This window comes from Lathamus discolor, chromosome 2 (genome assembly GCF_037157495.1).
Source record: "Lathamus discolor isolate bLatDis1 chromosome 2, bLatDis1.hap1, whole genome shotgun sequence".
NCBI classification, from domain to species: Eukaryota; Metazoa; Chordata; class Aves; order Psittaciformes; family Psittacidae; genus Lathamus; species Lathamus discolor.
The window spans coordinates 122,685,856-122,701,989 of NC_088885.1; the positions used below are offsets into that span (position 1 = coordinate 122,685,856).

At 40.5% G+C, this 16,134-nt stretch overlaps 2 protein-coding genes across 2 annotated transcripts in view; one reads left to right on the forward strand and one right to left on the reverse strand.

The window, feature by feature from the left end:
• CLVS1 (clavesin 1) overlaps nt 1-7,223 on the forward strand; it is a 92,010-nt gene extending 84,787 nt beyond the window's left edge. The window contains 1 exon segment of the mRNA XM_065669377.1: nt 7,071-7,223. Within this exon segment, the coding sequence (XP_065525449.1) occupies nt 7,071-7,158 (88 nt within the window). The 3' untranslated portion in view covers nt 7,159-7,223.
• Nucleotides 7,224-8,290: 1,067 nt separating this feature from the next.
• The window catches only part of ASPH (aspartate beta-hydroxylase), a 124,963-nt gene continuing 117,119 nt past the window's right edge, over nt 8,291-16,134 (reverse strand). The window contains exon 28 of the mRNA XM_065668344.1: nt 8,291-12,520. Coding sequence (XP_065524416.1) covers nt 12,370-12,520 — 151 coding nt within the window. The 3' untranslated portion in view covers nt 8,291-12,369. The remainder of the gene's footprint in view (nt 12,521-16,134) is intronic.

Here is a 16,134-nt window from a genome sequence, read left to right on the forward strand (position 1 = left end):
GGCTTGGAATAATAGGCAGCAAATGTGTCACAGAGCCACACGCTGAACTGCTAGAAGAAAGCAAAATAAATAGCCACTTACCAGCTTGGCACTGAATACCCTGAGCACTGAGGGAGGAAAGAGCCCTCCAAGAAAGAACAAGGAGTGCTCCTGGGGCTAGGGCACACTCTGGGGGTCACAACACCCCCACATACCCAGCCATTTTGGCTCTTTCAACTGTGTTGGTGCTTGCTTTCCAGCCTAAAGTGTAGATCTGTAGAGTTGCTTTCACGATGCACTGCTGTTCTTGTTAAGGACAGGAAATTTGTGATGTAGCACAGGAGGGTAAGAATCCTGACTTCATTTGCTCTTGGGGTTTTGTCCCGGGTTCAGCAGTAGCAGTTATTTTTCTCCTTCTTAGTAGCTAGTGCAGTGCTATGTTTTCTTTTTTTGGCCTGGGAAGAGAGTTGATAACACCGATGTTTTTAGTTGCTAACTAAATGCTTAACTCATTGTTAAGTCCCTTTTATTGCAGAAGTGAAGAGACTGCGATTCAGTGACAAATCTGGTTGAGGTACTGGGAACTGGAGTCACTGGAATGGGAGCAAAAAAGGCAGAAGAAAGATGAGGCAGATGTAAACGTCTGGAGTGTCTGAGCAGAGCGACTGGAAGATGTTAGGCTAGAAAGACTGCTTGGTGAGCAAGGAAATTGGAATGATCAGGAAAAGCAGGAATGGTGATGAAAACTGCATGTGTGTGAGTAATACTGATAATGTGGGAGAAGAAAATTATCTTCATTAGTTGGCCTGAATTTCTTTTGTTTGGGTATCATATTCTGCACAGCTTTTAGCAGCTCTCACTGAATCTGCTGTAGATCGGTGTTGACTGCTGCTGCGGTGTTGTCTTTATTTGGCCCCGTAACTAGGCTTACATACTGCACCCTGGGGGACTAAGGGTCTTCCAGGAACTTCTGTCTGAAGCAGGTGCTCCTATTCCTTCTATGATGTGGAAAAAAAGCACGTGGATGAGTCAGACTACAGCAGAAAAAGCAAACTCCCACCCATGTCGTTCCTCTCTCCTGGTCTTGGGATGTGACCAAGTCAGTATCTTGACACAGAATTTCAGAGCATTTAGGAGTGAGAGATATCCGGTACAACCACACTGATGAAGAAAACCAGGGTGTGCACCCTAGTTCCAAGGTCGGTGGCACAGACTGACAACTCCTCTCTGTCTTGATCAGGAGTAGCATCTGACAGAGTAACCTGGCTGCATTTGGACTACATAGTGCCTGCTCTGCTCTCCCCTGGGTCTCAGAGGACAGTGTGCAGAGCTGGCTGGGCCATGGTTAGAGCCAAATGTGGTGTAATATTGTCCTTACCGCTATTTGGTGCACACCCTGTGGTGAGGTATGCCCAGGGTTTGTGGTCAGGAGAAGCAGCTGTGGCCAGCTGTTGGGAAAGGAAGAGCATGGAGAAAGCTGAAGGGCACAGAGAGGATGAGGGTCTCATGCTGAGCTTCATTCTGCAGCAGCCACATCTTTAGCAGCGTGGATGCACTCACATAGACTTCACCACACACAGAGTTAAACAGAGATCTGGACCATGGTCACCCCTGGCTGTGATGTGCCAAGGCAGACAGAGACCTCTCCCTAGGATGTGCTAACCATCAGCACAAAGATTGTCACTACTGCCATGGTGGCCACAAAACCAGCCCCCATTTGGGAAGTGCAGCAGCTTGTCACCATTGTCCTGTGGGCTAAGCACTGGCCTGGCATAAGGTTAAGCCAGAGTTTTCACGCTCTGACTCACCACGTTGGTGGATCACTTAACCAGCTCAGCTGTGCCCCTAGACACAGATGCTGCTTCATCTCCTTGAAGTGCTGTGGTTTGTATATCAAAGCTGCCCCCCCAGGCAGGTCTCTGCTGCACAATGCCACACTACCTTGATACCGAGCTGTGAGGCAGTGCAGTGCAAGTGCAGAAGCTGCAGAGCTGCGTTAGCAAGAGATTTCAGCAGGGCTTATTAGCCTGGGCAGAGAGCCACACTTCATTGCTTCTGGGTTGGAGTTGTGCACTGCTGAGCAGAGCTTGCCTACATCTGCCTGCACCACTCACGGGAGCATACATGTCTTTCAAGATGCCTTGCCCATGCATTTCATTTTCAAGTGCTTTCAATAATAAAAGAGTACCTACACACATGCACATCTGCATTGTTTGTGTAATACTGGGGGGAAATCCTTGGTTTTGCCACCTGATAAAGGCATAGTCTTGAGGTGTGTTGCAGAGCACACCCTGGGGTGCTGCACCCACTTCTTTAGGCTGATGGGGAGTGAGGAAGATCAGAAAGAAATGCCAGTCAGACCTTGTCAATACAAACATTTACAGGTGTGATCTAAAAAAATGCTTATTATGTTCTATAAAGGTAACGAATAAGTCAGAGATGAACAGCCCTGAGTTGCTGGTGAAATGGGAAAGGAATTAGAGAGAAACGAGCAGATGGGAGGTGAGAAGTGGATGAATAGAGTCACACAATGTGGTCTGATTGATTGGCTGCAGTGTGTCACTCTGACAGCTTGAAGCCTCCTGCACATGGGTAAAAAAACATGCCACCCTCCTCTTTCCTCCACAAAACCCTCCAAAGGAATCCTAGCACAATGTAATATGCTCTTGCTCCTGTGGGCTGCATCACATCAGCATTGTTGTGATGAAAAAAGCATAGCATGAGGAATCAGAGAACAGGAAAATGTCTTAAGGCAAGCATGGCATGGTACGCTGGCAGTTACTGTTAGCTCAGTGCACAATTTCAGTATTTGATTTTTTATGGGAAACAAAACTGATACCCAACAGACATCAATTCCTGTGAGCTGACTTGCTCCAGCTGTACTTTGACAGGAGCCTTCTGAAATCAGTGCAGCTAGAAGGCATGCATCCAGTCTTCTTACATGTTTTTTGACTCAATTTGAGATAGTTGCATTCAAATGACCACACATATAAAGCCATCTGCTCTCTTGGATACTGATGTACATACCTATGCAGTGCTGTCATTTGAAATATATGGCTGACCTGCTGGAGGAACAGCTGGGTAGTGTTGATTTTCCAGACTTCCAAATATTCTTGCTGAACAGTAAAACAACCATGGGGGGTTTGATTGACACTTTAAATGGAGCACATTCAAATGGTATTTAAGGCTTCAGAAATGAGACTGAGAATTCGTTTCTCTTTCCATTTTCACTTTGCTCTCCTAAGCAAGGTTACCTAGCGTTGGAAACTACACTAGGAAAATCTGTGGGCATTGGCTTGTCTATTTGTTACTTCAGAATTAGCCAGCTCAGGGCCTTGCACAGTGATTGTGTCATATGTGATACAATTACCTACTTAACTCAACCAAACCCTCCACACCCCAAGCATCTTCCAAACTGGTTACTGAGAATTTTTAGCTGAGAGAGGAGGAAAACCAGAAAGCTTTGAATTCAAATGTACTCAGAATTCCAAAGCTGCAGCAAACACAGGCAATGTGCCACATACCAGTGTATGTATAGCACATACACTGTAATGCAGTATTACTGGGCATCACTGAGAAGCGTCTGGCTTCGGGTTCTTTACTACACCCCATCAGGTATTTTTACACATTGATATTTACCATTTTAGATCAAAATGGCTTAAACTGTAGTAGAAGAGGGTGCTTTGGCGTTTTTAATGCAAAGATGGTTGCAAATTAAAAGGACTAGTCAGGGGAAAGGTGCTGGGGTGCCTGACTGCAGTTTATTTTTCTATGGGAAATTAAGTTGGAGTTAGATACCCGAAGGCCTTTCAAGCACCACGATCAGATTCTACTTAAAAATTAGAAACATGATTATAAAGTTCTCTGAAGAAAATGTTAATGCAGTTAAACCAGGTAGCAGTGCTTTTAAAACAGAAACTATTCTTAGTCCTAGGTTCAATACTAGAGTCAGCACTCAAATCCCACTAAATATTGTGTAAACTTGCACATAACCTAGAATATGACCTCTTTCCTCGAACCAAAGGTGTTAGATACAGAAAGGCAAGATGACACCAACACACACAGTGAATTCTTTCAAATAGCATTTGTCTTATATTAATTTCTACAACCACAAGATATAGTTACCGGTCAGCTGAAAATGTTTTCTGCAACAGCAGCCTATTGCGAATAATCTTTTCTCTGTCATTAAATAAAGTATATCTGTGGAATACATATTCCAGGATGTTCCAGGCCCATAAAACATATCTTTCACACTGAGTTATTACATTAGATTGTGAGCTGCATTGATATATACTGCCAAAAAGCTTTTCTGGGCATCTACATTTTTAATACTTAACATAAATGAAGAATATGGAAAAATTATATTAGGATCTTGTTAAGAATTAAGTAATTGTCTCTTTTTTTTCCCTATATAAAACTAAAGTTAAAAACAAAACTGGGAACATTTTTCAGCAGACCAAAAACATGCATTTGGAAAATGGAAATCCAAACACAACAGTAAGTCCTTTATTGTGAGGTCTTAGAAAACACCAGTGATTGTTTAAATCACAATTGTGCCCTTCAGATAGATGTCTGAACTGTTTACTTTAGGATAGGGGTCTAAGAAGCTTCTAGCAGAAAAGGGAAAAAGATTGTTGTTGCAGAACTTGGGAGATAGATAACTAAAATCTCAGCTGGATCTCTCTATTATTCAGATGGGCTGGACATTGCATTTGAATCATTTGGCATCTTGAGCTTGGAGGTCAGGTGGGCTGCAATGTATTTGTTTGATGCTCCAGCTATTTTGGCTCTGTGTGAAAAAGAACAGCGTAGGACCTGCATACAGGGTTTGGGACTATGTTGTTTCCAACTTGATGTGCATCTGAGTACCGGTATGGAGAGAAAACTGAGATCTTGCTATTTTAGATGCAAGAATATACTTTTTTTTGTGTGTAATGAGATGAGAGAGATAATCGGCAGTGAACATAAAACACAAAATTGTGAGATTTTTCACATGTGTCTTAGAGCAAATATTTCTGCTGTTCAGCGTGGAGAAGAGAAGGCTGTGTGGAGACCTCATAGCACACTTCCAGTATCTGAAGTGGGGCTATAGGGATGCTGGAGAGGGACTTTTTCTAAGAACAAGTATCAACAGGAAAAGGGCTTCAAGCTGAAAGAGGGTAGATTTAGATTAGACATTAGGAAGAAGTTCTTTACTGTGAGGATGGTGAGAAACTGGCACCGGTTGCTCAGAGAAGCTGTGGCTGCCCCATCCCTGGCTGTGTTCAAGGCCAGGCTGGATGGGACCTTGAGCAATCTGTTCTAGTGGAAGGTGTCCCTGCCCATGGCAGGGGGCTTGTAAGTATATGATCCTAAGGTCCTTTTCAACCCAAACCATTCTGTGATTCTATGCTGGCAAATGCTTCAATGGATCTGCATTGTAGAGCAGTGGATCAGACAGGAACAATACACTGGTGACAAGTATTAATAAGGTACTATTCAATAATAATTTAAACTGGTTGTTCAGGAAAGAAAATAAGGACCTGTTGATGTTGCAATCTGTATCCATTCTGTACCAGTTTCAAAGCCACACAATGTTTTTGCTGCCACATACTAGAAATATGTAAATTGCCATTTTGCCTAATCTCCTGAACCAGCTGCCTTTCTATATTAAAATGCAGTCATAAACATCACGCATGTCATATTACTGTAAAAATACACAGCAAAAAACACTTGAGCAAACATATTTTCTTTGAAAACTTTGGCATAAAATCTTCCCATTGAGCATCCGGCTTTTGTTATCTCTCTTCGGAGACATTTTTTGTAATGATTTTTTTTTATTACGCTTTAATGAAAGCTCCAGGCATAAGAATAGGAAAAATAATTACACAAGTTATTCACAGTCATGGTATTCATTCCTGATCAAGTGCTGCAGTTACCAAAGGATGCAATTTATTAATGATTCTTATCAAAAGAGAGGTGATATCTAATCTCATGAAATAGCTAAAGCTTAAACTGAGGTTACCATAATGAACAACTGGGAACTACAAACAGATCCTATAGGGAATGAGAGCTACCCCTAATTCTAAGAGCTGTCCATGAGAAAACTGGCTCTTTAAAACTATATTATGCACTATGCAAATGCATGGGATAGAAAATGCTACCCCTATGTTTGAAAAAGTTCCCTTTTTTAATCTTCCACATTCACATAGCGATTTTGCTCTAAAACTTATTGCCCACTCCAAACTGGGAGGCAACTCCTAGCCTAAGCCATAGAAAATGGAGGATAACAAATCTCTTTAGCAATAAACTCAACAGTTCCTCCTTCCACAGCACAATGAGCAAACACTGGAGCACACAGAGCTCAGAAAATGAAATAGTCTTTAATTTTCCCACTAGTTTAAACCTGTTAAGCATTTGTCACTTTCTCTAGCGTTTATTCATTTATATGTTGGGTCTGGTTTATATTTTTTTGGCCAGTAACAACAAAGGGTAAATAATGCTTCCCGTCTTGAAGGTAGAAATGAATTTTAAATAGACTATCCCTGAATAAAGTTCTTCAAGGGCGTAGGCAGGGAGATGGATAAAGCACAGGACTGGGCACACCAGCAGCTCCTTTGTTGTTGTAGTAATGTTGGCTTCTTCATTGATCTTGAGTAACTCACAGATGTTTTGTTCCTTAAACCTCTACATCAGTAAAATGTGATTTATCTACTTTAGGTCTGTAACAAGCATGAGCTGAGACTCACTTCTGCAAGCACTTGTACAGATGACTTTGCTTTCTAACAAGCAGTTTTGCCTAGGAAGACTTTAAGCACCAACAATCTCATGGTATCTCAGAATCAGGCCTTTAAATTGCTAGGTCTGTCCAGCATTATGGATGGCAGCTAAGCGCTAAATTATAAGCATTTGAGATCTGCAATGAGTCATATCCCTGTTCATATTTAAAGGAATGTTTCTCAAATTCCATATGAGTTCCACAGAAAAGAGTTAAAAGGCCATTAAGATGAAAATGGACAAAAGCAAAAACCATAAAATGAAGCAAAGGGACTCCAGGAAGGTGAGTGCTTCTGCAGCAGCCTTTGCTAGCATGCATATCTTCTTGCTTTCAGGTCCCAGTCGGTGGTGGAAGCTGGCACGCTGAAACATGAAGACCAGGGAGAAAGCGAGAACACCCAGCCACTGCTGGCTCTGGACTGAGCTCCTACATGCTCAACATGCACATACATCAACAGACTTCCACCATACTAGGAACCCACAGAGCACACAACACACATACTCATGCCCATGTTTTGCTTGAGAACAAGTCCTTCATGTTTCCTGACAAGTAACAACTGTCACCAGCCATCTGTCTGTGAAGCCAACACTGAACAAAAACTGAGAAGTTTCTATTGACACCGGAGTCTGTCCATAGAAAAAAAACTCTTTCTTTTTTTGACTTATGACATTAAAGCGTCGGAAATTATGGGACTGCATTCTCTGTTCATAGAAACCAGGGTGTGTCAGTAGCTTTCCTGAAGACTCCAGCAGGGACGCTCAGTTTTACAGAAGCAAAGGTTAAGTGTGTTTTGAAGAGGAACAATTCAAACTTAATCTTTGCACTGTAATCATCGGTTTAATCTGGCGCAGAGAGCAGAAACAGCAGCATCTACAGAGTACTCAAGTTTTACAGGAAGATTTTGCATTAAGAAAACAAATCAGTGCCAGCATAATGCCATTCAACATGACACTTTGTGACCACCTCATCCATGCTGCTTACTGGGGGTCACATTTCGGCATCTAGCAAAAGTTACTCTTAACTTTCAAAGACCGCATGAAACTGTCAGCTAAGTGGAATGAGCTGTGTGGGCAGCAGACGCACACAATCTGAAATGCAATTATTTAATTTAACGATGTGTTTTTCCACAGGCAACTCAGGAGCCTATTAGAGAAGTGTGTGTGTGCACGTGTGTGCATATGCGGAAGGTGGCTGCTAGGGAGACCCATTGGACACATTCAGCAGTGATTAATGGTTCAATCCAGATTGTTTCATTTAGGTCACAACAGCAAATATAAGCTCAGCAGAGCCATTTACCCCCTTCCCTCATGCAGTGTAGTGAAAGGTGTAGCCAGAAGGGTACGCTTATTGCAGATGCGGGCCATTATTAAAATGAAAAAGGAAAACTTTGAATTTATTATTCAGTACAAGCTTCTGCCAGAAGGAAATGTGGAAGAATAGAAGAACTGAAATGCCAAAGATCAGTTTGTTATTTCTCTGTTTGCTCTAGCTGCAAAGAGAGCCCCATCCCTTCATTGAAATGGAAACCAGATTAAAGAAATAAAAGAAAAATCGTTATCAAATTGTATGTGCAGTGACTTTATTTCCTAAAACAGTTATGACCACTGTACACACCTTTAGTCTTCAGTTAAATTGCCATACTTTGACAATTTACTAGAACAAGCGGTTGACAACAACATATCAAAGGTAGCAGTGTAAACCGTATATATCAATGAGATGATAATAGGCACAAGAGTTTTTAATGTGCCTCTAGAGCATCCACTGAATTCCTAAGTGATACGCTGAAGTGATCATATAGTTCAACTGGACACGGTCAACCCTAAGAGATGGACTAACAAATTACTGCCTTTATCTACAACATTTTATGCCTGTATAGGGCAGAAAGGACATCCTGCCAGATCCTATCAACACACCTGGGATTTACCTTCCAGTATTTGTACTGGATAGCCTCATTCAGGCTAACCCTTCTGCAGCAGCATGTCACTGATAAAAAGCCTGGCCTCCACAGTAGACAGTGAATCTATAAGGCAGTGAATGGTCCCAGTAAGGCAACACAGGAGTCAGAAAAAAGCAGCAGAGGCTTGTGGGAACATTAAACAAATAAGGCAACTGAGCCCATTTATCTTTGGGATTTCTTCCATTTCCCCTCCCATGGCGTTACCACCTATTAGAGAAAACTAGATGTCAACTCCTGGTAAAAGGACACAGCTCCGCCTCTCTTGGCTCATGAAGTCTCACAGGCATTTGGATTTGTCATAGAGAACTTGCCTAAAGCAGGAAGTAAAAACACAAACAGACAATAAAAGGTAGACGCTGATTATTATACTGCAGCATTAATGAAGAACACTTTGGGTTACAATTTTTCTCTGTTAATACACTCACCACTGAATCTTTGTGATGACCTGTTACAATCATTGTTCGTTCAAGTGGGACTTGTTCTGCCCAGGAAGTGCAAATATCACTGAAATCTTGTCCTTGAGGATTAAACCTTGCAGAGGATTATCTATTTTCTTTAGCTGTGACATGAATACATACATATGATGCCTTGTATGTAACTGTATGATGCCTGTATTTAACTGTAGGATTTTGTACAGACTGTGCTTGCAAGCAAGGTAACTACAGGCAGGGAGGAATCTAGCTCCTATCATTGTAATGAGTATGTACTGCTTTTAAAGAGATCATACTGCCCTTTTCTGGCATTTCCCTCTGCAAATAAATCTAAAGGAAAAAAAAGTATTTAAATTGCAATGGTTCTCACTTTTAAAAAACATTTCTATTCACTTCTTCCATTGGCATTTCCAATGTTGAAAAGCTTTTTCAAGATGAAATATTATTTGGCAAACAGGAATACCTAAATAATATATGACTTATTCAAGGCATGATTTCTGTAGTTTGCTATATCATCCTCCACGTATATAGCTAATCCTGTAACTGTAACTAACAAAGAGATATGCTCTCAGCTCCTTGACAGGTAGGCATAGAGTAGATTCACTTCAGTGTTGCAGGAGCTATTCATAATATACTTTGCTATATTCAAGGCACTTAAGATTTTAAATGGCCAATATATCACTACACAATTTAATAAACAGTGCTACCGCAGCACACACACATCTTGGGTAGATTACTTTTATCTATTTGCCAATTTTATCTTTTTGCCATTTGCAATAGGAAAAGATAAAGTATAACCCTTCAAAGGAACAACGAAACAATGTGAAGGATGGCATGGATTTTCATAAAGAAAGTCCTAAAGCTTTTACCACTCATTTAGTATTCCCTCTGAGCTACAGAAACTAAAATGCAACATTAATAAAAATATTCCTAAACCACAAATTTTGATTTAAACAGTTCTTGATTCCTTCTTTACAAACTATGTCTTTATTATAGAGAATTACAAAATACTTCATAATTTGTACTTCTTGATCACCTTACAAAGCTACACCCTGTGACTATGCAACTACCAGATTTAATTTCTTATGATCTTTTTACTACTTTACCCCCCACAATAACAAGCACCTGTTTAGCACATGATTCTACTAAAGGTCTGCAAAAATATCTCCAAATATTTTATGTTTTCATTATGATTAAATGATAACTGTTACTTTCTTGTATATTGTGCATAGTCTCAGGGTTATTTTTGACACAGACAACTTGTTAAAGCCTAATTATCACAGCTGTCTAAAACTGACTTAGACCAGAGAGGATTTTTCAGTTTAATATTCAAAAAGGAAATTAAAGTGCACACCTCCAGAAACCGGTTACGCTAATTCATGGTGCAATCATCATGTGTTACATCGCATTACAAGATTTAATTACCTAGCAAAATACAAAATCTGAAAAGCATTCACTTTATGGCAACGCAAAGCTCTTATCCATATTTTGCTCCTTCAAAGGTGGCATTCTGGTCGTGATACTTAGGCACCACGATGTAGTCTTGGTAGTACAAAACCATTGAGCATTTACAAACATGATGACTGTTCGGTGTCTTTTGGGCAGCAAAGCTGAAGCTGTGGAGACTAAGTAACCTTAGTGTCTTCTTCCTTAGTGTTTGTCTCTCAAAACCCTCAGTAATGTTGCCACCGCTCATGACAAGCCCTGAGCATCCTAGCACACCTATCCATACCCAGCTAGTTTTGTGGGAGAGTAGGTAACAGCCGGTCATAAGCATCAACTGTGCAACCTCATGTCTCTCTTTCCTATTAGTGTTCTTAGAAATTAACAGTGCAGGGTGCTGCACCCTCCGTCTCCCATTTAAATAGTACAGATCCCCCCCCCAAACCAGCTAACAGCTTAAATATCCAAACAGTTTTCTTTCTTGAAAACAGGCCTTTTTACCATAGCATAAATTCTGTATGGCAAGTATAGAACATACAGTGAACAGTACTGGGATAAGACTACTTCAGCAATATGTCATACACTTCAAGACAAGGAAAACACCATTAGGTCATTTAAAGGATCTTTCTAGCACTCTGTATGATGCTGGCAGCAGAAGTTAATAAAAGTTAATAACCTGAAGCTCTTCGTCTGCTCTGCATTCTGGCAGAAAACCAAGCCAGACCTTGTCCTTCTGCCCAAAGCACAGGAAGTTCTTCTTGTATATTTTTTTTCTGATGAATGAACACCTAAGGACAGCCTAGAAGGATCCCCTGGAAGGAGGCATCCCAGACCCTTGCTGGGTAGAAAACAGGTATCACAACACACTTTTCTAATGACAGGAAAAACAGCAGTTCACCACATAATCCTAAGAAGTTTAAGGTCTGAACCTACGGATGTCACATTTGCTCAGTATCTTCCAAAGTCACATTATCAAACTGAAGGCTGCTTCTAAATAAGAGAATGATTTTGTTTTAGAAGAACAAATCTTCACTAAGCAGCTGGTTATGCAAGTTTCAGTTTGCATTTCCAGGAAGGCAAGAGAAGGCTACACAGGACAAACATTAAATCTGATCATATGTAGTGTTTTCCTTCTGCTAACAGCTAGAGATGCACTTACATATATGTTGTTCATTTGAAAAAATAGTGGTTGAGTAAAGAAGATTTGTTCATAATTATGCTAGAAAAATACAGTCATTATTTAGAAAAAACTACAAACACATATAACCCATTCACATTGTCTACAGTTGATAACATAGGGACGTGCTCTAGGCCTAAAGCAGCTAACGTTAAAACTGCATACTGATTTTCAAAGTTTGTTGTGTGCATATGTTTGTAAAAATCTTACATGTTGCTTCCCAGATAAAAGCCTGGGAAATATTTCCCAGATAGAGAATTGCAAATATTGTGCACGGCTGGGCAAATAACTGACTGGTTTAGCATGCATAATACAGGCATGGCAAAAAACATCTGCACATTCCTTAATTTGAAAATCCAGACCTATTGCTCTTTGGCTGACAAGATTCATATTTTCAAACTTACATCAGTGCTGTACCAGTATGAAACAAAACATGGCTTTTTTTTTTTTGCCTTTTTTTTTTTTTTAAATCAAGTCCTTCATGACTGCAGGATGTAGTCCTTATCTCTGCTAACCCTTACAATACTTGTATTCTTTGTATGCTGGATAAATTAATCCTATTCGCATAGGACAACTTCTCCAAGGGGGTTAAAACTCCTCTGCTCTGCCCATCAGAAGGAACCCCTTAAATAGCAGGAAGGGTGCGTCTCTGTTGTGCTGTTAACTCGGGGTGCCACACATCCACAATGAATATCAGGCGATAATCTTCAGCATCCTGCCATACTTCATGTTCAAAAGAGTCATCAAAAATAAGAACTTTCCCTTCTTCCCAGGATCTGCAACACAAAAAAGAACATGATTTGGTGTAGTATTGGAAGTGCTATGGAGCAGACAAGCTATATATCAGCTCTGAGGATGCTCTTTCACATACCAGAATGATTTAAACAGTGTATATTGCACAGTCAGGACTTTACTACCTAATACAGAGACTGAAGTATCAGGGTTTTAATTAAAAGAAACTACAGAAAGATCAGTCTAATGGACCTTCTTATTACTGAGGGATTGTTTCCCCTCACTCTGCCCACATACACATTCAGACATTTATAATATTTGTTATTTATATATTTTTAATGAGATGAGTCCAATAAGCAGGAAGCAAGTATTAATAACTAGTGCAGTAATCGACTTTTCTCCCTTTCTAATCAGATACATACATAATGAGTGATGGAAACTGAGGGAATGACCAGTAATCTGATTTTATGGTTCAAAACCAAATTACATTGAATCAATCTGCTTTTTCTGAAAATCAGAGCAACAGAATTAGGCCCTGATCACGCTTAATATTTCAGAGATTTTAACAGTCATGTCCCATAAATCCGTTCAAAGCACTGAGCCTAAACATTTTTCTTCAGAGGAAGGTTGCAATGCCATGGTGTACACTGGGTTAACTACACTGTCAAAAGTAAACTGGAAGGATAAGGCCATGTAACTTAGCAAGCCCCTCTGCTTGCTGAGTACTGCTTAGCAGAGCAGATCACTCAAAAGATGTATATACCCTGGGTGATTGTTCACTACAGCATGGAAGAGTTTTAACAGTGATACTCTTCCAAGATCTGTATCTTTGTTAGGCACAAAAAGGAATACACATATTTATTCAACATGGCTTGGTTTTGAGCACCTCCATCTTCTGATAAAATAACAAAATTACCAGATTTAACAGAAATGGCAAGAGGCAGTTTAGAAGGGAGATATTAATTATTGGAAGAATCAGTGTTTCTGTCAATTTTACTTACTATAAGTATAGAACCACAGAATAATCTAGGTCAAAAGAAACCTTGGCAAGGCATGTGGTCCAAGACTCTGCTCAGAGCAAGACTCGCTGCAAAGTTAGATCCAACTTTGAAGTTAGATGAGATCTCTCAGGTTCTTGACTAGTAGATTTCTGACTATCTGCAACCACAGACATTCCACCATCTCCTCCTGTGTTTCACAAATCCCATTGTAAAATTTTCCTTTTATCTAGACGGAATTTTCTTCACCGTCACTTGTGTCCATTACCTTTGATGCTGGAACTGGACACCTCAGAGGAGCCTGGCTTTGTCTTCTGCACAGTCACCCACTAGTAGCTGAAGACAGTAACTAGGCTCCTCTTTAGCTTTGTCTTTTACAGACTCCAGCTTTTCGAGATTCTCCTCATGTGTCACATGTTCCAGTCTTCTAAATATCTGTTTCCATCCTCCACTGGAGGCCCTCTAGTTTATCAATGATTTTTTTTTGTATCGAAGAGCCCCAAACTGGAAACAACACTGCAGAGGCAGCATCTTGAGCGCGAAAGAAAGGGAAAACAATTGCTCCCCTCAAACTGCTTCCTGTGCACAGCTAGCCTTCATCAAGACAGGACTCATTAGGACTCATGTTCAACTTGTCCCCTAGAATCCTCAAGCTGCTTCCTATGCAATCATCACCCAGTCTGTACTGTTGCAAGGTGTTGATCTGTTGTTATCAGTTGTGGGGCTTTACATTTGTCTTTGTTGAATTTCACGAAGTTTCAGCTGGCACGCTTCTCCAGCCTGCTGAGATCTGGAGGCATAGTTTTGAAAAGAGGTTTAGTGTCTGATTAAATGTATTCCTGAGACTGCAAAAAATAAGCAACTCATAAGTGACCACTAGTGATAATGCCACAACATGTGAAAAAGTCACTGTGCTAGTCATTTGTCACTGCCCTTCAGATCTCAACCTCACCCACAGCATTTAGACACTGCAGCTGATTGCGTTACACGGTTTGTCTATTGTAGAGTCGCGCAGTGGTATGAGCAAAGCAAATTTATTTTGCATTGCAGCAGGACAAAAGCACACCTCTCATTATCCTCCCAGTTGAGACTGATGAAGCTTCTCTACAATGACCACATAATCAAGTTTTTTAACAGGATTCCTTAAGAGCTGAAGCAGTGCAAGAAGACGGATGCTCTTAAAGGGAACTAAGAACTATGAAACAAAAGTCTCGCCATCAAACATGGAAATACATTGCTTAGCTTATTCAACTGTGTTCACTCACAGAGAAAACAATTTTCTTTTTCAAAAACAGGGTGCAAATGAAATTTAGTATCCCAAGTAATCTCAGTATTTTTAATTCCACAAAAGCAAAAATTAACCATCAAAATTTATAGGGTTGTGCTGTAATGTTCTGAAGAGTAGAAACAGAAATTGGATCATTTCAACTGAAATGTTCACCTAAACATATTTTAAGCAAGAGTACATAAACCATAAAGCATAATATAGCAAAAAATTCACACTGGCTTGCACATAGACATCAGCCTTGAAGGCTCAGATAATGAGCCTTTTGCAGGCGTCAGCTATAATGATGTCGTTTTTCTGCTACCATATCAATTATCTGATAACAAAAACATTTTATGCCTTATAGACTCTGAGACTCTGCTACTGCACTAAAGTTACATTGGTATTATCCAACCCAACGGGAATCAACCACTTTCAACGCTGTAATGCAGCAAGAAAATCAAGCTGACTTTGGGTTTTTTTTGGGAGGTTTGTGGATTTGTGCTTTCGTTGGTATTTGGGGGGTATTTTGTATTGGTGGCTTTTTTACTTTTGATGGGTGTTGCTGAGTTTTGGGGTTGTTTTGTTTGCTTTGTTCTGGTTGGTTTTTTTGTTTGCTGTGTTTCTGCTTCAGTCTGAGAACGATGCTGGTAACACACCGATGTTTTTAGTTGTCAGTAATGCTTACCCCAATCAAGGACTTTTCAGTCTCTCATGCTCTGCCGGTGAGGACAGGCACAAGAAGTTAGGAGGGAGCAGAGACAGGACACCTGACCCGAACTAGCGAAAGGGGTATTCCATACCACAGCACATCATGCCCAGTGTATCACTTGTGTTTATTGGTGGTAAAGGGAGAGTGAGTGAACGGCTGCATGGTTCTGAGTTACTGGCTGGGCTTAAACCATGACACCCCTTTTGAACAGATTACAAACCCCACCATTAGCATGCAAATACATATTTTCTAGAAGCCTTCATGGTGTGAGAAACACTTCACAGTGGGACCACAAGGATGATATTCTTCTGGCCTGGTGTTAAGCCACTTTGGGAGTAGTTTCTATATCACCTGCAGGGCTCTAGTGTGACCTGTTACAGGTGAGATCTTGGACTGGCTTCTGCATAAGGCTGTAATTCTGCACTTTCATTTTAAAACATGATTACCTTGTCTGACAGACATGTTTGATTTTGAGACCTAGATATTATTTACCTACCATTTTTGTGCATTTTACCCTATGTTTTACAGTGCTGGGACTTCAAAACGGCCCAACAACCTAAAATTACTATAGCTGTACTGAATAATAGTGAGGTATACAGCTCCTTGCAGCTGCAGAAAAGACTCTTCTGCAGGTGAAGGAGTAAAATGCAGTACTAGACAGATCTGAGTTGCCTGTCCATCAAA